We start from the raw sequence: 24,799 nt of genomic DNA on the forward strand, positions 1-24,799 counted from the left end.
GAATAAAAGATACAGGGGCTAGGAAACGTTTGAAAACTGATGGTTCCCATACTCTTCTTTTACAGCTGATAAAACTGAGGTCCAGAGACTTTGCCAAAATGAAACATCTAGTTAGTGTTTGTTCCAAGAACTGAGGCTAGAACCTAAGTCTTGATTTCAAATATCTGATTTTCCTATTTCTCATGTGGGGTTATGGTTTTGAGATGGGTACACTTTTAATTACTATCATCCATCCATCTCGCTCACATTTAACTTTGTCTTTCTGTAAAGACTGGAATAACACCTTTAAATCACATGTAATAAGATTATTTTTTACTAAAATCTTTATTAATCCTGCCAAGAGGTTTATTTTTGGCTTATCTTTTTTTTTAATTGTACTCTAGATGAAGGTTTATGGAACAAACTAGCTTCTCATTAAACAGTACATATATTGTTTTTTTGACATTAGTTAACAACCCCATGACATGTCAACACTCTCCCTTTTTGACCTTGGGTTCGCTATTACCAGCCTTCCTGCCCTCTCCTGTCTTCTAGTCCTTGTCCCTGGGCTGGTGTGCCCCTTTAGTCTGGTTTTGTTTTATGGGCCTGTCTAATCTTTGGCTGAAGGGTGAACCTCAGGAGTGACTTCATTACTGAGCCAAAAGGGTGTCCTGGGGCCATACTCTTGGGGTTTCTCCAGCCTCTGTCAGGCCAGTAAGTCTGGTATATTTTTTGTGAGTTAGAATTTTGTTCTATATTTTTCTCCAGCTCTGTCTGGGACCCTCTATTGTGATCCCTGTCAGAGCAGTCAGTGGTAGTAGCTGGGCACGATCTGGTTGTACTGGACTCAGCCTCGTGGAGTCTGTGGTAGTTGTGGTCCGTTAGTCCTTTGGACTAATCTTTCCCTTGTGTCTTTAGTTTTCATCGTTCTCTTTTGCTCCCGAATGGTTAAGACCAGTGGAGTTTCTTAGATGGCTGCTCGCACAGGCTTTTAAGACCCCAGACGCTACTCACCAAAGCAGAATGTAGAGCATTTTCTTTATAAACTATGTTATGCCAGTTGAGCTAGATGTCCCCAAGACCATGGTCCTCACAGCCCTCAGCCCAGTAATTTGGTCCCTCAGGGAGTTTGGATGTGTCTATGGAGCTTCAGTGACCTTGCCGTGGACAACTTGTGCTGGCTTTCCTAATATTGTGTACTGTCTTACCCTTCATCAAAGTTACCACTTACCTATTGTCTATTTAGTGTTTTTCCATCCCCGTCCCTCCCTTCCATTGTAACCATCAAAGATTGTTTCCTTTTGTGTGTAAACCTTTTCATGAGTTTTTACAGTAGTGATCTTATACAATATTTGTTCTTTTGTGATTGACTTATTTCACTCAGCATAATGCCCTCTGGATTCATTCATGTTGTGAGATGCTTCACAGATTCATCACTGTTTTTTATTGATGCATAGTACTTCGTTGTGTGTATGTACCATAGTTTGTTTATCCATTAATCTGTTGATGGTCATCTAGATTGTTTCCATCTTTTTGCTATTGTGGACAATGCTGCAGTGAACATGGGTGTGCATATGTCTATTTGTGTGACAGCTCTTATTTCTCTAGGATATATTCCTAGGAATGGAATTGCTGGATCATATGGTATTTCTGTTTATAGCCTTCTAAGGAAGCACCATATCATTTTCCAAAATGGTTGTAACATTTTGCATTCCCACCAGCAGTGCATAAGAGTTCCAGTCTTCTGGCACCCTCTCCAACATTTGTTGTTTTCTGTTTTTTTGATTTGTGCCAGTAATGCTGGGGTGAGACGGTATCTCACAATGGTTTTGGTTTGCATTTCTCTAATGGCTGGTGATCGAGAGCATTTCCTCATGTACCTGTTAGCTGCTTGAATGTCTTCTTTGGTGAAGTGTCTGTTCATTTCCTTTGCCCGTTTTTTAATTGGATTATTTGTCCTTTTGTTGTAGAGGTGTTGGATTTTCCCATAGATTTTAGAGATTGGACCTTTGTCAGATTTGTTATAGCCAAAAAATTTTTCCCAGTCTGTAGGTTCTCTTTTTACTCTTTTGGTGAAGTCTTTTGATGAGCACAAGTGTTTAATTTTTAGAAGATCCCACTTATCTGGCTTATCTTCTGAAACTTGTGTGTTGTTAGTTATGGTTTGTATCCTGTTAATGCCGTGTATTAGGGCCTCTATCATTGATCCTATTTTTTTCTTCTATGATCTTTAGACTTTTTGGTTTTATGTTTAGGTTTTTGATCCATTTTGAATTAGTTTTTGTGTTTGGTGTGAGGTATGGGTCCTGTTTCTTTTTTTTGCAGATGGACATCTAGTTTTGCCAGCGCCATTTGTTAAAAAGACTGTCTTTTCCCCATTTGGTGGACTTTGGGCCCTTGTGGAAGATCAGGTGATTGTAGGTGAATGTGTCTGGGTTCTCAATTCTGTTCCATTGGTCAGTGTATCTGTCATTGTACCAATAGCAGGCTCTTTTGACTACCGTAGCTGTATAGTGGATTCTGAGGTCAGGTAGTGTGAGTCCTGTTACTTTATTCTTCTTCTTCAGTAGTGCTTTACTTATGTGGGGCCTGTTCCCTTTCCATATAAAGTTAATGATTAGTTTTTCCATCTCTTTAAAGAATGCTGTTGGTATTTGGATCAGGATTGCATTGTATTTGTGCATTGCTTTGGGTAGAATTGTCATTTTCACGATGTTGAGTCTACCTATCCATTAGCATGGTAAGTTTTTCCATTTATGTAGATCTCTTTTGGTTTCTTGCAGTAGTGTTTTGCAGTTTTCTTTGCATAGGTCTTTTACATCCCTGGTTAGATTTATTCCTAAGTATTTTAATTTTTTTTAGGGGCTATTGTAAATATTTCCTGATTTCCTTTTCATCATTCTCTTTATTGGTGTATAGTAATCCAAGTGATGTTTGTATGTTTGTCTTGTATCCTGCTACTCTGCTGAATCTTTCTATTAGTTTCAGTAGTTTCCTCCTGAAGTCTTTTGGATTTTCTATGTGTAGTATCATATCATCCTCAAATAGGGACAGTTTTGCTGCTTCGTTACCAATTTGGCTGCCCTTTATTTCTTTTTTTTGCCTTGTTGCTCTAGCTAGGACTTCCAGCACAATGTTAGGTAGGAGTGATGATAAAGGGTGTTCTTGTCTTGTTACTATTCTTAACGGGAATAGTTGGCCTTTGGATTTGTATAGATGCCCTTTAATTTGAAGAATTTCCCTTCTATACCTATTTTATTGGGAGTTTTTATCAGGAATGGGCGTTGGATTTTGTCAAATGCCTTTTCTGTGTCGATTGAGATGATCACATGATTTTTTTACTTTTATTTATGTGGTGGATTATATTGATTGATTTTCTAATGTTGAACCATCCTTGCATACCTGATATGAATCCTATTTGGTTGTAGTGAATTATTCTTTTGATATGATGCTGAATTCTATTGACTGGAATTTTGTTGAGAATTTTTGCATCCATATTCATGAGAGATACTGGTCTGTGCTTTTCTTTTTTTGTGGTGTCTTTGCCTGGCTTTGGTATTAGGGCTATACTGGCTTCATAGAATAAATTCAGAAATATCCCTTCATTTTCTATGTTCTGAAATAGTTTGAGTAGTACTGGTGTAAGCTCTCTGAATGTTTGGTAGAATTATTCAGTGAAGCCATCTGGGCCAGGGCTTTTTTTTGCTGGAAGTTTTTTTTTTTTTTTTTTAAATTACCTTTTCAATCTCTTTTCTATTATGGGTCTGTTCAGATTTTCAACATCATTTTGTGTTAGGGTATGTACTGTGTTTCTAGAAATTTGTCCCTTTTCTCTAGATTCTCAAATTTGTTGGAGTATAGTTTTTCGTAATACTCTGTTATGATCCTTTTTATTTCACTTGGATCTGTTATACTGTCCCCCCATTTCCCTTCTTGTTTAGGTTATTTGTATCCTCTCCTGTTTTTCTTTTGTCAGTTTGGCCAGTGGGTTTGTCGATTTTGTTGATCCTTTCCAGGAACCACCTTTTGCATTTGTTGATTCTGTTATTTTTCTATTCTGAATTTCATTTATTTTTGCTCTGGTCTTTATTATTTCCTTCCTTCTGGTGGCTGTGGGCTTCTTTTGCTGTTCTCTTTCTGTTTGTTTGAGTTGCTTAGCTAATGTTTTGATTTTGTCCCTTTTTTTAAAATAATTTTTATTGTGCTTTAAGTGAAAGTTTACAAATCAAGTCAGTCTCTCATACAAAAACCCGTATACACCTTGCTACACACTCCCAATTACTCTCCGCCTAATGAGACAGTCTGCTCTCTCCCTCCACTCTCTCTTTTCGTATCCATTTCACCAGCTTCTAACCCCCTCCACCCTCTCATCTCCCCTCCAGGCAGGAGATGCCAACATAGTCTCAAGTGTCCACCTGATCCAAGAAGCTCACTCCTCACTAGCATCCGTCTCCAACCCATTGTCCAGTCCAATCCATGTCTGAAGAGTTAGCTTTGGGAATGGTTCCTGTCCTGGGCCAACAGAAGGTCTGGGGGGCCATGACCCCTGGGGTCCTTCTAGTCTCAGTCAGACCATTATGCCTGGTCTTATGAGAATTTGGGGGTCTGCATCCCACTGCTCTTCTGCTCTCTCAGGGGTTCTCTGTTGTGTTCCCTGTCAGGGCAGTCATCGGTTGTAGCCGGTCACTATCTAGTTCTTTTGGTCTCAGGATGATGTCATCTCTGGTTCATGTGGCCCTTTCTATCTCTTGGGCTCGTAATCACCTTGTGTCCTTGGTGTTCTTCATTCTCCTTTGATCCAGGTGGGTTGAGACCAATTGATGCATCTTAGATGGCTGCTTGCTAGCATTTAAGACCCAGACGCTACTCTTCAAAGTGGGATGCAGAATGTTTTGTTAATAGATTTTATTATGCCAATTGACTTAGATGTCCCCTGAAACCATGGTCCCCAGACCCCTGCCCCTGATTTGCTGGCCTTCGAAGCATTCAGTTTGTTTAGGAAACTTCTTTGCTTTTGGTTTAGTCCAGTTGTGCTGACCTCCCCTGTATTGTGTGTTGTCTTTCCCTTTACTTAAAGTAGTTCCTATCTACCGTATAATTAGTGAATGCCCTTCTTCCACCCTCCCTCCCTCCCCCGTCTCGTAACCACTAAAAAATGTTTTCTTCTCAGTTTAAACTATTTCCCGAGTTCTTATAATAATGGTTTTATACAATATTTGTCCTTTTGCAACTGACTAATTTCCCTCAGCATAATGACTTCCAGATTCCTCCATGTTATGAAATGTTTCACAGATTCCTCACTGTTCTTTATTGATGTGTAGTATTCCATTGTGTGAATATACCATAATTTATTTATCCATTCATCCATTGTTGGGCACCTTGGTTGCTTCCATCTTTTTGCTCTTGTCAACAGTGCTGCAGTAAACATGGGTGTGCATATATCTGTTCGTGTAAAGGCTCTTATTTCTCTAGGATATATTCCAAGGAGTGAGATTGCTGGATTGTATGGTAGTTCTATTTCTAGCTTTTTAAGGAAGTGCCAAATTGATTTCCAAAGTGGTTGTACCATTTTATATTCCCACCAGCAGTGTATAAGTGTTCCAGTCTTTCCGCAGCGTCTCCAACATTTATTATTTTGTGTCTTTTGGATTAATGCCAACCTTGTTGGAGTGAGATGAAATCTCATTGTAGTTTTGATCTGCATTTCTCTAATGGGTAATGATCATGAACATTTCCTCATATATCTGTTAGCTACCTGAATGTCTTCTTTAGTGAAGTGTCTATTCATATCTTTTGCCCATTTTTTAATTGGGTTATTTGTGTTTTGTAGTTGAGATTTTGCAGTATCATGTAGATTTTAGAGATCAGGCGCTGATCAGAAATGTCATAGCTAAAAAACTTTTTCCAAGTCTGTAGGAAGTCTTTTTACTCTTTTGGTGAAGTCTTTCAATGAGCATAGGTGTTTGATTTTTAGGAGCTCCCAGTTATCTAGTTTTTCTTCTGCATTCTTAATAATGTTTTGTATACTGTTTATGCTATGTATTAGGTCTCCTAACGTTGTCCCTATTGTTTCTTCCATAATCTTTATTGTTTTAGATTTTATATTTAGGTCTTCGATCCATTTTGAGTTAGTTTTCATGCATGGAGTGAGGTATGGGTCTTGTTTAATTTTTTTTGCAGATGCATATCCAGTTATGCCAGCACCATCTGTTAAAAAGACTGTCTTTTCCCCATTTAACTGTTTTGGGACCTTTGTCAAATATCAGCTACTCATATGTGGATGGATTTATGTCTGAAGTGTTCTCTGTATTTCTATGAGTTCAAGATTGTGTCCTTTAGATCTTCTGTGTCTTTGTTGAGTTTCTTTCTAGATGTTCCGACCTTTACTGAGAGTGGTGTGTTGAAGTCTGCTATTATTGTGGAACTGTCAATTTTTCTTTTCAGTGCTATTAGAGTTTGTTTTGGAGCTCTGTCATTGGGTGTGTAGATATTTATTATGGTTATGTCTTCATGGTGGTTAGTCCCCTTAATCATTATATAGTGCCCTTCTATGTGTTTTATGGTGGATTTTGTCTTAAAGTCTATTTTATCTGAGATTTGTATTGCCACTCCTGCCCTTTTTTTGGTAGCTGTTTGCTTGATATTTTTTTTCCATCCTTTGATTTTTAGTAAATTTATGTCTTTGTATACAGCATATTGATAGATCCTGTTTTTTCTATCTAATCTGTCACTCACTGTCTGTTAATGGGTGCATTTAGGCCATTTATGTTCATCATAATTATTGATAGATGCAAGTTTATTGCTGTCATTTTGTAGTGCTTTTTTTTTTTTTTTTTTTTGGTGCTGGTATTTTCTTTGTTCACCTTACTCACCTGTGCTGAATTCCTTTTGGTTGTGGATTTTTTTCTTTTGTTTTTGTTTTTACTGAGACTTTATGTTGTTCTTCATTATTTTGATGAGTAGGTTTGTTAATTTTCTTTGTGGTTACCTTAAAGTTTACCCTTATCTTCCCTGGTTTGAACCAGTCTATTATTACTCGGTATTGCCTTGCTTTCCTCTTCATTAGAAAGTTCTATACATGCATCTTTTATTCCCTCTCGTATTGTTTTGACGTTGTTGTCATTTACAGATTAACCTCTCTGGTTCCTTGCTGTAAATCTTTTGGTTTTGAATAGTCCTTGAGAGTTCATTTCCTAGGTTGGTATCTGACTGTTGCGATCTTGTGTCCTAGATTCAAGCTGTTGTCTGATGTTGTTTGTTCTCAAGCCAAAGGACTCCCTTTAATAACTCTTGTAAGTTTGGTTTGGTTTTTATGTATTCTCTTAATTTCTGTTCATCTGGAAGTGTCCTAATTTCACCATCATTTTTGAATGAGAGTTTTGCAGGATATATTGTTCTTGGTTGGCAATTGTTTTTTTTCAAGGTTTTTTATGTCATTCCATTTCCTTCTTGCCTGCATGGTTTCTGCCTAGTAATCAGAGCTTAGTCTTATTGTTTCCCCTCTGTATGTGATTTTCATTTTCCTATAGCTGCTCTCAGGATTCTTTCTTTGTCTTTGGTTTTAGTGAGTGTGACTATGCTGTGCCTTGGTGATTTTCTTTTGGGGTCTGTCCTACCTGGGGTTCCTTGAGCTTCTTGGATGGTCAGCTTTTCAACTTTCATATTAGGGATGTTTTCTGCCAGCAATTCTTCTATGATCCTCAGTGTGTTTTCTGTCCCTGTTCTGGAACTCTGGTCATTCAAAAATTTTTGCTTTTGATTTTGTCCCACATCATTCTCAGGGTTTCTTTATTTTTCTTTGTTCTTTTCCCTGATCTTTCGTCAAACAGAGTTGTATCCAAGTATTTGTCTTTAATTTTGCTGATCCTGTCTTCCATTGTTTCAAACCCGCTCCTCAGACCTTCTCTGACACTGTCCATTTCTGAAATCTTGTTGTTTATCTTTTGGATTTCTAATTGTTGATTTTGTGTGATTTCTAGTTGTAAATTTATTTTGACATTTTGTTCCTGTATTATTTTCCTGTTCTTCCATTTTTTTGTCTATTTTCTATGAATTTGTCTGCCTTTTCCATGAATTTGTCTATTTTTTTCTCACAGTTGTCTGCTTTTTGCTTCAACTCTTGCATAGCTCTGAATATTAGAGATTCGAATTCCCTATTTGGTAGTTCTAGTGCCTTTTCTTCTACTGGAAAGTCATCTGGTGTTTTATTTTGGACGCCTAGTGGACCCATCCTGTCTTGTTGTTTTATATGTTTTGATATTGTCTGCTGTCTTCAGGATATTCAGTAGTTGTTTTCTTCATTGTTTGGTTGTAGGTTTGTTTGTTTCTTCCTGCTTTTTTGTTTAATTTGGTTATGTCTGAGCAAGCGGGCTGTGCATTCTTTATTGTTTGCTCACCTGTGGGCATGATACTTTTCACCTTCTTGTCCAATGAGGAGGGCAGGTTGCTTAGGTATGGTGCAGTGAGGCAGGTCCAGTGGAAGGGGAGGGGCTGGGATGGGTTGTTTGTGACATGTACTGGGGCCGACAAGGTGGGCTAAGCTCAGTGCTGGGCAGGTTCCGGTAGGCTGTGCCTGTGCTGCTTAGGGGTGCAATGTTCAGTGCATGATGCAGATAGGCAGGAGGGGTGGGGAGGTTGTGATGTGTGGAGCTAAGTTGAGTATGGGAAAGAAGAGAGAGAGGAGAGAGAAACAGGAGCCAGAGAAAAAAAGTGCTGAGGGAGCCTGCTGTTGGCGTGAAGAGATGAGAAACAGAGAAATTAAGAAAAGGAAAAAGAGAAAAAAATTTAAAAAATACCCCCAAGGATCCCACTGGTGACTGTGGAAGTGGCTCCCAGGCCTTGGTGCACAGCCCATCTAGAAGGGGGAGAGATGACACACAGCGCCAGGTATTCAGGAGACAGGAAAAGAAGGAGAGTAGAGAGAGATGAGAAACTGAGAAATGAAGAAAAACAAAAAGAAAAAAAGAGAAAAGAAAAATAAATAAAAAAAGAAAAGAAAAGCCCCCAAGAATCCCACTGGCAGCCAGAGAAGTGGCTCCCAGGCCTTGGGGCAGAGCTCGTCTAGAAGGGGTGGAGATGGCACACAGCACCATGTACTCAGGAGACAGGAAAAGAAGGAAAGTAGAGAGAGAGAAGAAACTGAGAAATGATGAAAACAAAAAGGAAAAAAAATAAAGAAAATAATAATAAAATTAAACAAACAAAAAGAAAGCCCCCCCGCCCCAGGGATCCCACTGGTGTGGGTGAGCAGACTGGGGCATTGACTACCAAGCCTGGCTAGAAGGGGTGGAGATGGCGCACAGTGCCAGGTATTCAGGACACAGGAAAAGAAGGTATAGAGAGAAATGAAAAACTGAGAAATGAAGAAAGGAAAAAAGGAAAAAAAGAAAAAGAAATGCCCCAGGGATCTTACTGGCCTGGCTGCTCAGACTGGGGAAGTGGCTCCCAAGTCACGCAGTACAGGTGGGTTAGAAGGGGTGGAGATGGCATACAGTGCCAGGTATTCAGGAGACAGGAACAGCAGGTAAGTAGAGAGAGATGAAAAATCAGGAAACGAAGAATAACAAAAAGGAACAAAGTAAGAGAAAACAAATAAACAAAACAAAACAAAGAAAGGCCCCAGGGATCCCACCAATGTGGTGTCATGGACCAAGGAAGCAGTTCCCCATCTGAGCGGCGCTTCACAGCCTATCAAGAAGAAGCAAAGATGGCACACGGAGCCAGGTATTCGAGAGAAAGGAGGGGGAGGAGGTGAGAGGCAGGGAAGAATCCAAAGGAAGCCAAAAAAAGCAACATCAGCAACAAAGAAATGGCACTGAAGGAGCTGGCTCGTATGGGCGGGATGAATCCAAGCGGCACAGAGCAGGTACCTCCTGGCCGGCTGAGCAACCTCAGCTTGCTGGGAAGTGGCAAAGGCCAAGCAGGGGGAAGAAGGGTCGGGTGTGGGAAAGCGTGTATTGCTAGTTACCGGGTGCTCTGTCTCTTGCTGAGAGCTCCATGAAGCTGCTTTCCCATAGTCCCTGTCCTCTGATTTCTGACAGGAGTCCAAGATGGCATATCTGTGCTGTTTTAGCTGATAGGGGACCTCTGCTTGTATCTCTCTTTGCTCTGTGTTCTCTGTCAGTTTCTTATTCCATTCAGTGCTTCGTTAAGTTCTTTATCTCTTCATTTGATGCTTCGGGTTCCAGTATTGATGTGTGTCTCTGTTTTACTTAGTTTTTGGGTCTTTGGTGTGGAGGGATGACGTGGCTCTGACTCCTGGCTTTTTTTTTTTTTTTTTTTTTTAAGATATTTGGAATAGTATTATGTGAAAATTGTTGCTATATAAATGTTGTTTGACAATGAAAATAAGGATGATAATTTTAAACTATTGTGTTCTAATCTCTACTATAACAATATGGTCTACTACAGTGGAAGGTCATTAATTAATTAGTTTTCCCAATAGTACTTATTGTACTTTGTGGTAGCTAGTCTCCAAAAATGGCCCCCAATAAACCATGATTCTTGGTGTTCATGCCTTTGTATAGTTTCTTCCCACACTGAATCTATGCTGACATAGATTTTAACTAACCTGTCTTTGACTAATAGAATGTTATAGAAGTGATGCTATGCCAGTTCTGGTCCTAAGCCTTAACAAGGCCTGGGAGCTTTCACTTTTGCACTTTTGGGAAACCTCAGCCACCAAGTGAGAAGTCTGGCTATCCTCCTGGAAGGCTATGTAGAGAAACCTCATGGAGAGTAAGAGGCCCTGAGACTGGAAGGAAAGAATGTCAGACACATACACACACGCACACACACTATAAAGAGATTGATGATTGATTGATTCAGTTGTCCTAGAGTCCCAGCTGAGCCTAGGCTTCCAGACATGAGAGTGAGCCATCCAGTCCGGTCAAACCCCTAGATGACTGCAGCCCCAAAATTATTTGAATGTTTTTAACAGTCGCACTTTTTTTTAAACCTCAGATTGTGGAGCTTTTGACAGTACAACTCTCCAAAAATATGATTTCGGTTTTTTGTGTCAGTAGTACTTTGTGCTTATCAGGCTTCCATGGAATTCTTTTTCCTGAGCCATTCCTTTGCCTAAGGCTGAGTCTTAATTAGCCTTTGTTGCTCAAGTGTATACTATTTTATTTTATTGTAAAAATGTAACATAAAGTTTCCCGTTTTCATTATTTTAAATGTACAATTCAGTGTCATTAATTATATTCAAATGTGTAACCATCACAGCTATTTCCAAAAATTTTCATCACCCGAAACAGAAACTCTATACTCCTTAAAAGCAATGACCCCCCACACCTTCCTACCCCCCAGCCCCTTGTAATCTGTAATCTACTTTTCTGCCCCTACGAATTTGCCTATTTTAGATATTTCATGTAAGCAGAATCATATAATATTTGTCCTTTTGTGTCTGGCTTATTTCACTTAGCATAATATTTTCAAATTCATCCATGATATAATAAAAAAATTTTTTATAGCACATATTAAAACTTCATTCCTTTTTATAGCTCAGTAATATTCCATTGTGTGTATATACCACTTTTTTTTTTCTTTTTGTCCATTTATCTGTTGATGGACACTTGGGGTGTTTCTATCTTTTGGTTATTGTGAATAATGCTGATATGAACATTGATGTAAAAGTATCTGCTTTAGTCTCTGCTTTCATTTCTTTTGGGTATATACCTAGGAGTAGAATTATATGTTTAAGTTAAAAAAAAAAAGTATTTGTTGTTATTGTGGTAAAAATATATACAACAAAGCTTCACCAGTTCAACAATTTCCAAGTGTATGGTATAGTGACATTGTACATGTTGTGCATCCTTTATTGCTATCCTTTTCCAAATTATTCCATCACCATTAACAAAAACTCGATGTAAAACTTCCTGTCCCCCCTTTCTTCCACCCCTGGTAATCACTAATACATCTTTGGTTTCTATATATTTGCTTATTTCATATAAGTGAAATCATACAGTATTTGTTCTTTTGCAGCTGACTTATTTCACTCATACTGTTTTCTAGGTTCATACATGTTGTAGTATGCATCATGACTTCATTTTTCTTTATGGGTGAGTAATATTCCATTGTATGTGTATACTACATTTTGTTTATCCATTTATTCATCTGTTGATGGACATTTAGATTGTTCCCACCTTTTGTCTATTGTGAAAAATGGTGCCATGAACACTGGTGTATGCTTTTTGTGTGTTTGTGTTTCTGCTCTTACTGGGTATATACCTAGGACTGGGATTGCTGGGTCATACGGTAGTTTTATGTTCAACTTTTTGAGGAACCACCAAACTGTTTTCCACAGTGGCTGTATCATTTTACATTCCCATCAGCAATGTGTGACTGTTCAAATTTCTGTACATCGTTGCCAACACCTGTTGTTTTGTTTTTCCTTGCCATTCTAATGTGGGTGAGAGAATAACTCATTGCGTTTGATTTGCATTTCCATAATGGATAATGGCATTGAATGTCTTTTCATGTGCTTGTTGGACATTTGACTATCTTCTCTGGTGAAATGTCTGTTCAAGTCCTTTGCCCATTTTTTGATTGGGTTGTTTGCCTTTTTATTCTTAAGTTTTAGAAGGTTTTTATGTATTTTGGGTATTGGATCCTTATCAGATATATGGTTTCTGAGTATTTTCTCCCAATCTGTATGCTGTCTTCGTTTTTTTGATAAAGTCTTTTGATGAACAAAAGTATTTAATTTTTATGAGATCCCACTTATCTATTTTTTCTTCTGCTGCTTATGCTTTTGCTGTCATATCGATAATCCGTTGTAAAATACTAGATCCCACAGCCATGCCCCTATATTTTCTTTTACAGAATTTATGGTTTTAGTTTTCACATTTAGGCCCTTGATCCGTTTTTGAATGGTTTTTGTATATGGTGTGAGGCATGGATCCCAATTCATTCTTCTGCAAGTGGAAATCCAATTTTCATAGCACCATTTATTGAAGAGACTCTTTATTCCCCATGGAATGGATTTAGCACCCTTTTTGAAAATCAGTTGACCATAGATGTACAGATTTATTTCTAGACTTTCAATTCTATCCCATTGATCTATTATTATGCCAGTACCAGACTGTTTTAATCGCTGTAGCTGTATGGTATGTTTTGAAACCAGAAAGTGTGAGTTCTCTTACTTTATTCTTCTTCAAGATTGTTTTAGCTATTTAGGGTTGTTTGCCCTTTCAAATAAATTTGAGGATGGGGGCTTTCCCATTTCCCTAAGTTTATGGCAAACTTATTTGATGCAAACTCTGGCTTGAACTGACATAAGGCTATTTGTAATCTTCATTTAATCTCACATAGTGTAAAATTCATATGTTTTACTGCAGAAATATTCATGTGAATGTGTTTGATTACAAGATATTGCCCCAGATCCCACAGAAGGCATTATGTAATATATGATATACGCTCCCATAACCTTTCTAAAGTATGAAAAATTTTGAATTTCAAAGGTGGCTCCAGTGGTTTTGGAAAAGGATATGTACACAAATTAAAATTGTGTTGTGAATGAAGAGAAACTGTGACTGGAAGAAATGCTCAAAATACTACACAGTGGTTTGACTATGGGTGACTTTTTTAAAAAATCTTTTTGATTATTTTCTGTGCTTTCTGATTTGAAATAATCACAAACATATCACAGAAAAAAAAATTGTATTTTGAGTTTGTTCTTTGGATCCAAAGTTGAATTTTGAACAGTACAAGCCCTATCTTGGGTGACTGGCTCAGCAATTCATAAGGCTACATACATTAGCTGTTCTTACAACAAATAGCAGTGATGCAATTAGAGTTTCCAGAGTAACTAGTTATGTTAGCTCTTACTTTGCCTTATGCCCCACATTAATAAGTAAGAGTAATTTGGCAACAATGCAATGGTTTCTCAAAGTTCAAACTGTCTTTGATTTTGATGTGTTTATGTTGAAACAGTAAATTCTGACATTAAAACATTATATATGTTTTATGGGTAAATTGTATAGTACATTTAAAAATGATTATTTGAAACTTATAGCCGCTTGGCCTTGCACTAGTCTCTCATTTATCATGACAAATCAAAAAATAAAATAAAGAATTAAGAGTTGACATGTTTATATTCTGATGTTAGTTGCTGTGAAAGTTAGTCTTGGGAGTAATATTTCTTCTTTGAATCAAGTCATAAATAACAGATGAGACAACTGGAGATTGTCCTTTAACAACAAGGCATTTTAATTTTATTCTTATAAAATATTTCCTGTAAGACATATAAAAACAGTGCCTGGAATGATAAATACTTCTGATTTCGTGAATGAAGACTAGGCAGTTAAGAAGAAAGAAGTGAGTGTTTTAATACTTATTTCCATCTGCCTTCTTACATATTAATTTGTTCCCCAAATTAAAACCAAATCATCTATTGCTGAATTTTTCCTACCAATGTTATCCTTTTTTCCTGTTAGTAGTAGGTGGCCTACACTCTGAATATTAATTCTAGTTATGGAATATTATTGAATATAAATAATGTCACATGTCATGGTATTTAGGAATGATTCTGATTTGTTTTATACATTTCCTTATCTGTCATATTCCACCAGTGGTATCTTGTACTGTCATTTGTACTTTAATGTACATGTCCTGCTTCTCTAGCTATATATATTCCTTGAAGAAAGCATATATTCTTTGAAGAAAGGGATTATTCTTGCACTATTTTATATTCTCAACATCTAACTTAACTGTGCTGGCTGTTGAAGATAATCTTAGCAAAGTTATTTTATTAAATACTCAAGGAATTTTTTTATAGTGCATTTACCCATATCCTGTTAAGTTTGAGTCTCTAAATATGGAGAAAAATATTTTGAAACAGTTGAACTCTAATGAATTTTTTTCACCAACAAACCTTTATTTAGCAAGATGCTTTGGTTATTGCTGTTTTTTTCTGGAGATATAGAATACTCTGTTGATTTTAAGAATAAGAAAACAATATCTGAAACATTTATGGCATTATATTGAAGCTTGTTTTTCTGTACCTTCATAGATTATTATTGTTCACTTAGATACCTTTGAAATTTTAAAACCTTATATTCTACTTATTAATTTTTAATATAATTATGAGTGCATAATTATGATTATAATTATGAGCCCATACTGGGCTATTTATCAGGGTGGTTTCTAAATTGAAAAAAGAAGTAGAAGACTATTACTATGTGAATTAATGTAAACATTTTAAAAATTAAGAATTAAATGTATAATCTAGGTCTAGATAAATATCAAGTATTAGATGATTTTAGCAGGTATCTGACCAAATATGTGGAAATATGGAGGGACACAGCAGAGTTTGTATTATGGAAGCAGGTAAAATTTCGCATAGGATATGACGTTTCAAATAGGCCTATGGGAGAAGAAAAGTTTCAGAGGCAGAAAACGGTAGAAGAGCATTTCAGGAGGAAGCTTAGGAGAGTGAAGGTGTATGTATGTTTGGAATATGGAAGGCCAAACCAAACCAAACCCAAACCCAGTGCTGTTGAGTCAATTCCAACTCATAGTGACCCTATAGGACAGAGTAGAACTGCCCCATAGAGTTTCCAAGTAGCGGCTGGCGGATTTGAACCGCCGACCCTTTGGTTAGCAGCTGTAGCAATTAACCACTATGCCACCAGGGCTTCCATATGTAAGGCAGGGAGTAGCATAAGATGAGAATGGAGATGGAAAGCAGAGGTGCAATGAACGGTCTTTTTTTTTTGAACATGGCCAGCCTAGTAGCAATTAAGTGGTATCTCATTCTGGTTTTATTTTTTAAATTTTTACTCTACTTTAGATGAAGGCTTACAGAACAAACTAGTTTCTCATTAAACAATTAGTATACCTATTGTTTTATGACATTGGTTAACCATCCCATGACATGTCAACACTCTCCCTTCTCAACTTTAGGTTTCCTATTACCAGCTTTCCTGTCTTCTCCTGCATTCTAGTCCTTGCCCCAGGGCTGGTGTGCCCCTTTAGTCTCATTTTGTTTTATGGGCCTGTTCAATCTTTGGCGGAAGGGTGAACCTCAGGAGTGAGCTAATAAGGTGTCTGGGGCCATACTCTCAGGGTTTCTCCAGTCTGTCAGGCTAGCAAGTCTGGTCTTTCTTTTTGAGTTAGAATTTTGTTCTACATTTTTCTCCAGCTCTGCCTGGGACCCTCTATTGTGATCCGTGTTAGAGCAGTCAGTGGTGGTAGCTGGGCACCATCTAGTTGTACTGGACTCAGTCTGGTGGAGGTTGTGGTAGATGTGGTCCATTAGTCCTTTGGACTAATCTTTCCCTTGTATCTTTAGTTCTCTTCATTCTGATGAAGGGTCTTTTGACTAGCACTTCATCCTAATAGATAAAAGAGTTTATAAGCAAGGCTGTGCCATTATCACGCTTGTTATGTGGGAGGCAATACTGGTTGGTAAAAAATGGACAGATAATGAAGGCTTGAATTAAGCTGGATTCAAAGAGAAATTTCTAAGGTAAAATATACAGGATTGTGTGATTTAAGGTGAGGAAGGAGTGAGAGTGATCTTGGCGATGATAAATTTGAAATATCTGTGCAAAATTTAGGAGCAAATGTTTTGCAACAGTTGGAAATGTGGATATGGGTTTTAGGAGAGAGCCTGTGTGGTCAATTGTTGTATCAGTGGCCCCCAATGAACCACACCTCTTGGTGTTCACATCTTTGTGTAATTCCTCCTACAACTGGCTCTGTACTAGGCTCCATAACTGGGTTTGGCAGACGAGACGTTAGCAAATGTGATACAAGCATGATAAGCTGTTGCACATTGGGCTTATCCTTTCAAACACTTCCTGTATGAACTCAGCTCCCCTACAGGCTATCCTATTGGTATATATTTATCTGCACAGTTACTTATTGATCATTCTCTGGTGGGTTACTATGGGTTACAAAACTTCAGTGGATTAAAGTGAAATCACCACCAGGATAAAACCCATTAACACTTTGCCATCAAGTCGATTCCGACTCATAGCGACCCTATAGGACAGAGTAGAACTTCCCTGTAGGGTTTCCAAGGAGCGGCTGGTGGATTTAAACTGCTGACCTTTTGTTTAGCTGCCAGACACTTAACTACTGTGCCACTAGTGCCCCTCCATCTTTTGTCTGATCTTGTGAACCACTGTTTCTTAAAAGAACAATGTGTCAATTTCTGTTTCTTAAAGTGAATGTTTCATTTTGAAAATGGCACTAACATTCATTTACATATCTGAAGGTGCCCAGTGGTCACAAAATAACAGTCTATATGACTGTTTTAGGAGATAGAATGAGTAGGAGACAGAATTAGAAGACAGAAGTTCATTGGGCTTGAAGAAGCTCTTTCTGAATTGTGGGATGTCGCTAAGAGTAAGGTGAAACCAGGAGCAGATCAGAGGTTGAACTTGGCAGTTGTCTTAGTTATCTAGTGCTGGTATAACAAAAATACCACAAGTGGATGGTTTTAACAAAAAGAAATTTATTCTCTCACAGATAGGAGGCTAGAAGCCTGAATTCAGAGTGCCAGCTCCAGGGGAAGGCTTTCTGTCTCTGTTGGCTCTGGGGGAAGGTCCTTGTCATCAGTCTTCCTCTGGTCTAGGAGCTTCTGAGGTGCAGGGACTCTGGGTCTAAAGGATGCGTTCTTCTCCCAGCTCTGCTTTCTGGGCGACAAGAGATTCTCCTGTTTCTCTGCTTGCTTCTCTCTTTTATGTTTCAAAAGAGATTGATTTAAGACACAACCTAATCTTGTAGATGGAGTCCTGCCTCATTAACATAACTACCTCTAATCCTGCCTCATTAACATCACAGAGGTAACATTTACAACATATAGAAAAATTGCACCAGATGACAAAATGGTGGACAAACACACGATACTGGAAATCATGGCCTAGCCAAATTGATACACATTTTGGGGGGGACACAATTCAATCCATGACAACAGGTGACTTTGGAGGAGTTATGTGCCTGCTCTAGGTCTGTTTCCAAATATTCAAAACGAAAGTGGAGTATTGGATGATCTCTAAGGTTCCATCCAGTTCTAAAATTTAATGAGTCCTCTTTAGAATAACAAAGGTTATCTTGTATGTTACCCAATGCTTTGCACATTAAAAGTACTCAATAAATACTAATGGACAATGTCAGTGATAAAGTAATTAGTAACTAGGATCAGAAAGAATCCACTTACTCTTGAAAACTACAAATAAGAAGGCTCTTTTACCTTCTTCAGTGAGAGGTTACTTGGACAGTATTTATAGCTTTGCGGGGCTGGGGTGGGAGAAAAGGAGCCTGCAAAGCTTCATTCGTGAGCTGGATGATCTATCTTCATAATATCATACATTTTCAAGGTGAGGGCCCTAGGGAATTTTGTTGACTGCAAATGTTGTAGTGCATTACAGAGAATTTTTATGGAATTAGCAGATGAGCAAGAAGAGAACAGAATTACCCAAGTGTTCTTTTCAGCTACAGTTCCCATTTTTTCCTAAGGGGACCTCTTCAAGTTTCCATATTGAGCCAAGTATCTGCATTTTTCCCTCCAGATCTTGTACAAATACTTCTTTGTCCCTGCTACTCTCTGCCCAAGAAGAATGACCTATATGGATTTCCACAGACTCCAGTGCCCTCTGGCTTCTGGTTGGGTTTGGGCAGTGAGGAGCCCCAGCAAGAGATAGGAGGGAGGGAGGAGGGTGAGTTCAGAGTATATATTCCCTGATATAACTTCTACAAGGTCACGTTGAACTGTCAGTGTCCTTCGACAGACTGTCACAGCTCCTCTCAAGGCCGTTGTCACACTACAGGAGCCTCTCTCTTTCTGGGTCCATATAACCTCTCCTTTCCTCCTTGCATCAGGTCTAGGGGTGGTGAGTTCTCTGCAGCTGCTAGCCCCAGGTTCCTTTACTATCCCTTGTGGTTCACCTGTGTTCTACCTTTGTAATTATTCCTTTTGTAAGTTAACCCTCCAGAATTACTCTAATTTGAGTGTGCCCTGTTTTCTGTTGGAACCATGACTAACACATATGCCATTTTACAAACTGCGAATGAAGAGGAAATGGCAACTGAGGCCACATCAACACACTTCTTATTATGCAGCCCTCCATCAGAGCCCTCTGGACAATCTTATGTGTACTCTCTGCCACCTTCTCATTCTCTTACCCAGTGACTGACTTCTTTGGGGAACTTATGCACCACACAGGGAACATGGCTATGGCCAACTTAGAACTAACCCAGAAATGCTGAGTTCATTTCCCCAAATCTTTGTTCCATTGCTTTCCCAGTAGTCTTCTCTACTCCCACTCCTCTTGGTGCTATAGACTACGAAATCCTCAAAAGTAGAGGTTTTGTCATGGTTCTCTTTTTGTCTCTAGAGCATGGAACATGATCTATGCTAAACAAATGCTTGTATAATGAATACATGGAAGGTGGAATTAAGGAAATGTTTATTTATTACACTTTTTTCTTTCCAGCCAGCCCAGTGCTGGTCTTTTGGAAACTTCTAATCTACTTCTCTCTCTTCTCTGAGGATGCTCGGTGCTTTTCTTGCCCCCATGCACAACACTGCTGCTGTGTTATGACCAGCTGTGTGCTGATAAAAACATTTTTTTGGTTGCTATTTTGTAACAGCTTTATCAAGATATATATAATTCACATACATAAAATTACCCATTTAAAGTGTACAATTCAATGGCTTTTAGTATATTCACATAGTTGTGCAACCATCACCACAAACAATTTTAGAACACTTTTTATTACCCGAAAAAGAAACCCTGAACCCATTAGCAGTTACTCCCCTTCCTCTTTACTTCCCTATGTCCATCCCCAACTATTAATCTGCTTTCCGTCTATGGATTTGCCTATTCTGGACATTTCATATAAATGGAATCATACAACATGTAGTCACTTTTGGCTCATTTGTGAGTGACTTCTTTCACTTTGCATAATGTTTTCAAGGTTAATCCATGTTGTAGCATGGCTGAATAATCCTATTGTACTGAGATACCAAATTTTATTTATCCATTCGTCAGTTGATGGATATTTAGATTGTTTATACTTTTTGGCTATTACGAATGCTGATGAACGCTTAACAACCACCAATCAGGGGAGAAAAAGTCCTAATTTATGGCATTTGCTGATTTTGATCGTGTAATCGCTCCCATTATGGCTTATTTCAAGCTACCATCATGATGTCACCCAATATGGAGGTGTAAAGAAATGCTAAAATAGGCTCCTGTGAGTCCCTGTAAGTCAGCTCTAGGACACAGCTGACCATGTTCACTGATGAATCACTTAAATGACCATAGATGTGGCCACATACAGTGAGGTTCCCACATGCCATTACTTTAGGATAATAATAATGACAATAATAAAAGTACTCCAACAGCTAAATTTTTTGAGCACTTTCTATGTGCCAGGCACTGTGCTAAGCATTTTTTTTCTTTAATTTTTAATAACCACGCACCCCCTCAGTAGCCAGCATCTCCAAACTGCCAATATTTTACGCTTTGGCTGACTGTCAGAAATTACTCAACTCCTCGGTGTTTTCTCATTTGTAAAATGGGATAAAAACAGTCCCCACCTCATGGATCTGTTGTGAGGGTTAAATTAACATATTACTTTAAAGCGGTCAACACACAGCAAGTACTCAACACACTTTTATTTATCTATGTAGCTCTGAGGACATCTTCCAGGAGCAAGACAGTCGGAAACTGTGTGCCTGCTATGTAGAAGCCCTGTAAAGGTCTTTACCTGCCTCCTTTGCAGCTCTTTTTTATTGCTCTAATCACCAGCATTTCTTAAGAGCACTTCCACATTGTCCCATTGTCCCAGGGAACAGGATGGTGCTTCATCTGCTTTTGTTTCCCACAGAAGAGGATTCCCCTGGGGTTCAAGAAAAGTGTTATCAGCGGTACCTCTTTCCTGGCAAATAACCTGCAGCTTTACCACTAGGTTTGGAAAAGGCCCAAGGGTAATGTGGCGTTATTCTCAGCCTAACTAGCTGAGACAAGCCAGATCCCAAGCATCCTCAGGGCAAGAGAAAGAAAAGCCTCCCATGTAGGAGAAATGGTTAAACACAAGCCTCAAGTCCCAGAACTTTGAGAGTAAAGGAAGTAGTGGTGGCCTTGTGGGGCTGAGTAGAGAAAGGAGAAGATGGCAAATTGTTCAGGAAAGGAAGAGTAACAGCCAAATATGCAGGAATGATTGGAAGGACGTCCCCTGAGACCCTCAGATCCACTTTGCTATATGCCCTTGCAAGGCAGGGTTTCCCTAATCCCTGTAACTGTTTTTCACTTCCCCCCGCCCCTCTTCTCCTCCTCTGGTCCATGAATTTGGTTAAACTCATAAAAGTGTTCACACAGGGAACTTCATTTGCTAATTTCTGGCAAATTCAGTTCCATTAATATTTACTGAAGGCCCACAAAGTGCTGGGCAGTGCTAGTGGGCAGTCCCAGGCATCCAGGGAACCAACAATACACAGCCACATCCCAGAAAAATAACCCTGCCCTTCTCTGAGCATCTTCATTTCCTCGGAGTCTGCTGCTGCGTTCCGATCCCTGCAAAACATCCACACTTCCTCGTACTTGGGCTCCCACTGGGCTCCGGCGTGGCCTCCTTGAAACGCTGAAAAGATTAAGGGGGCGGGAAATAGGGAGGGCTGGGGAGGTAGAAAGGAAGGAGGCGGGAGGAACTAGGTGCATTTCCCCCTTCTAATCGTGTTCCAATCAGGAGTCTACCGTGTTCCCAGGCTCCGATTCAGGCAGTCCAGAGACTTTTCCAGGAACCGCCTGATATCCTGGTCCGTGGACTTTGGCTCGTCGGGATCCTGGTCTTCCTCCTCCCACCTCCCTCTTTCCTCCAGGCTTGGTGTCTCACTCAGGGGCGTGTCCTACCCTCCCTCTTTCACAGTGGACCACTCATCCGGTTACAGCAGCAGCAGCAGCGGCAGCAGCCAGAGCAGCGATAGCTCCGTTTTTCCAGAACAGGAGACGTGACAGCGGCAGCAGCTCAGTGCGGGGCACCTGTGCTGAGCAGGACTGGCAGGACGAGGGGGTGGGGTTCGTGCCAGCCACTCTCTGAGTCAGAGAAGGAAGGGGCACCTGCCAGTTGGGATTCCACTGCTTAGCATAATCTCCAGTTGGCAGGAGAGGTGGCACCGAGCTGGGAGTACTGGTGGGAGTCATGTGTAGGCCCAGCTAGAGGCTCAGGGCAGGTAACCATTGGGTCAAAGTGTAGAGAAGCAGCTACAGCAGTGTCTGGGACTATGACAACCCCTGGCCTGGACTTCGGGGAGGTGGAAAGTTTCCTGGACAGGCACCCAGAGTTGTTCGAAGATTACCTGTTGCGGAAGGGGAAGCAGGAGATGGTGGAGAAGTGGCTGCAGAGGCACAGTCATGGTCAGGGGGCTTTAGGCCCAAGGCCCACTCTGGCTGGCACCAGCAGCTTGGCTCATGGCGGTGGCAGAAGAAGCAGCATCGTTGGTGGTGGCACTGGACCAAATGGCTCTGCCAACAGCCAGCCTACTCCTGGTGGTGGGGACTGTAGTGGGGTTCCTTTGAGTCCCAGCTGGGCCAGTGGCAGCCGAGGTGATGGGAGCCTGCAGCGAAGAGCTTCTCAGAAAGAGCTAAGGAAGAGTTTTGCTCGCTCCAAGGCCATCCATGTGAACAGGACCTACGATGAACAGGTGACCTCCCGGGCCCAAGAGCCCCTGAGCAGTGTGCGGCGGAGGGCGCTGCTCCGGAAGGCGAGCTCTCTGCCCCCCACCACAGCCCACATTCTCAGTGCCCTACTGGAATCGAGGGTGAATCTGCCTCAGTACCCCCCTACAGCCATCGATTACAAGTGCCATCTCAAAAAGCACAATGAGCGTCAGTTCTTCCTGGAACTGGTCAAGGATATCTCCAATGACCTTGACCTCACCAGCCTGAGCTACAAGATCCTCATCTTTGTCTGCCTCATGGTAGATGCTGACCGCTGCTCTCTCTTCTTGGTGGAAGGGGCAGCTGCTGGCAAGAAGAGCTTGGTCTCCAAATTCTTTGATGTGCATGCAGGAACCCCACTGCTGCCGTGCAGCAGCACAGAGAACTCAAATGAGGTGCAGGTCCCCTGGGGCAAAGGCATCATTGGCTATGTCGGGGAGCATGGAGAAACGGTCAACATTCCTGATGCCTACCAGGTAGGACTGTCCATTGTCCTCTCCTCCCAGAACCACTTTGGCCTGGGAGCCGACTCTTCAGTTACCATTTGGCATCCAAGAATACAATATGAACCCAGCTATTTAAACTGCTTCTTGAGTTTAGACCAGTTGAATGTTATTACACCATCTTTGATGTAATGGTCTTTTCCTAATGCACAGTGGCTTATGGGAAATAAGATATCATACATTTTGTACCCAAATAATACTATGTGTTTCCCTTTCAAGATTCTTGTCTTTAAGAATGTCAGTGTATGGTTTAAGAATGCATAAGTGATTGCTAGAAAAGACATCTGCTCCAGAATTACAGTGTTAAGCTGAAGAAAATGGGCATTTGGTATATCTGATACTTTTTGGGACCATAATCCATAATGCCTTTATTTTCTCTAGTTCAGGGTGGGAAAAGGAACAAAGTGCCCAACTGCTTCCACATCACATTATCTAGTTTTAAGTTGCTTGAGTTCCAAGGTAGGGAAGAAGAAAAAAAGAGGAAGAAAGTTAGAGAAGAATGAGTCTTTGACCCATTTGTGCACTTTTAGCAACTAAATTAACTCTGTTTCTGTTGCTGAGTTTAGAGGGGTTGGACAGATAGAGGAATTTAGTTATCTTCAGGCTTGTATAGGAATCAGAATGGTCTATGGTCAGCTTTTGACAGGACTAAACAAGTAGGTTTTTAGTATGTGAGACAAACAAAAATTATATTGGTAATGTTTCAGCAGCTCCAAAGGCCAACAGCAGGGGAAACATGCTAGTTTCAAGTGAAAAAGGAAACTCAACCTGCTGCCGTCTGGTGTTTCCAAGCATTTCATTTTCACTGTGATTTGAACTTGATATTAGATGCTGGATCTGAAAGCCAGTCAGTTCTAATTTCTTCAGTATTTATTCACTGAACGTGATGAAACTGCATGTCATTTTCTATGAGGCTTCTTCAGGGTTCATAAGAACTGAACATTCCTATCCTTGGTTGTAAAAGTTTTGTAGTCATTTGCTGAGCACTTCTTCCGCTTGTCCCACAGAGCTACATGTTTCTCTAGAGTTCGGTTGCTGTTGGTCACAATAGCAAAAGTGGTGGGAGGTACACTAAAGGTAAATTTTCTCTATTTCACCTGAAAAGTGACAATTTTACATAGAACATTTACTAGCTTTACTAAAACCAAGTGTCATATTTTTATGAGATGTCTATCAGCATAACACTTTAATATTAAGTGATACTTGTGAAAATACCACTTTGATTAACCTTTTGTTATTGATTAGATGCGTTATTCATTATATCCTATTTAAGACTTTGATAGGTTTAGGTCAAGCAACCAATTAATATTCTTCAACCAGTATTTCTCTACAATCCTATAAAGCCATGGGAATAAATAAAAGCATTTGATATTCTGAAGATTCTGTAAAAAAAAATTGGTGAACAGGCACTAAATTTTCTTTCCCATTCTTTCCACATCCTTATTGTGTGCTTTTGCTAAAAAACAAAACAAACCCTTTCTAGTTGGATGATACTTGTTATAGCCTGAAAGTGCAGTCTTCTCTCTTTGTAGCCTTTATATTTTATTCTTCTCCAATTGATTTTCTCCACTTTCTATAGCTTTTATTTCTTACTGTCCTCTTCCAGCACCTAACTTTTATTTACTACTATTCATATACTGTCCT

The 24,799-nt window shown here is 39.7% G+C and overlaps 1 protein-coding gene across 1 annotated transcript in view; it reads left to right on the forward strand.

Moving 5' to 3' along the window:
* Nucleotides 1–22,216: 22,216 nt before the first annotated feature.
* PDE11A (phosphodiesterase 11A) overlaps nucleotides 22,217–24,799 on the forward strand; it is a 453,992-nt gene continuing 451,409 nt past the window's right edge. Inside the window, exon 1 of the mRNA XM_003405971.4 lies at nucleotides 22,217–23,128. Coding sequence (XP_003406019.1) covers nucleotides 22,217–23,128 — 912 coding nt within the window. The remainder of the gene's footprint in view (nucleotides 23,129–24,799) is intronic.

This window comes from Loxodonta africana, chromosome 6 (assembly GCF_030014295.1).
Source record: "Loxodonta africana isolate mLoxAfr1 chromosome 6, mLoxAfr1.hap2, whole genome shotgun sequence".
Classification (NCBI taxonomy): Eukaryota; Metazoa; Chordata; class Mammalia; order Proboscidea; family Elephantidae; genus Loxodonta; species Loxodonta africana.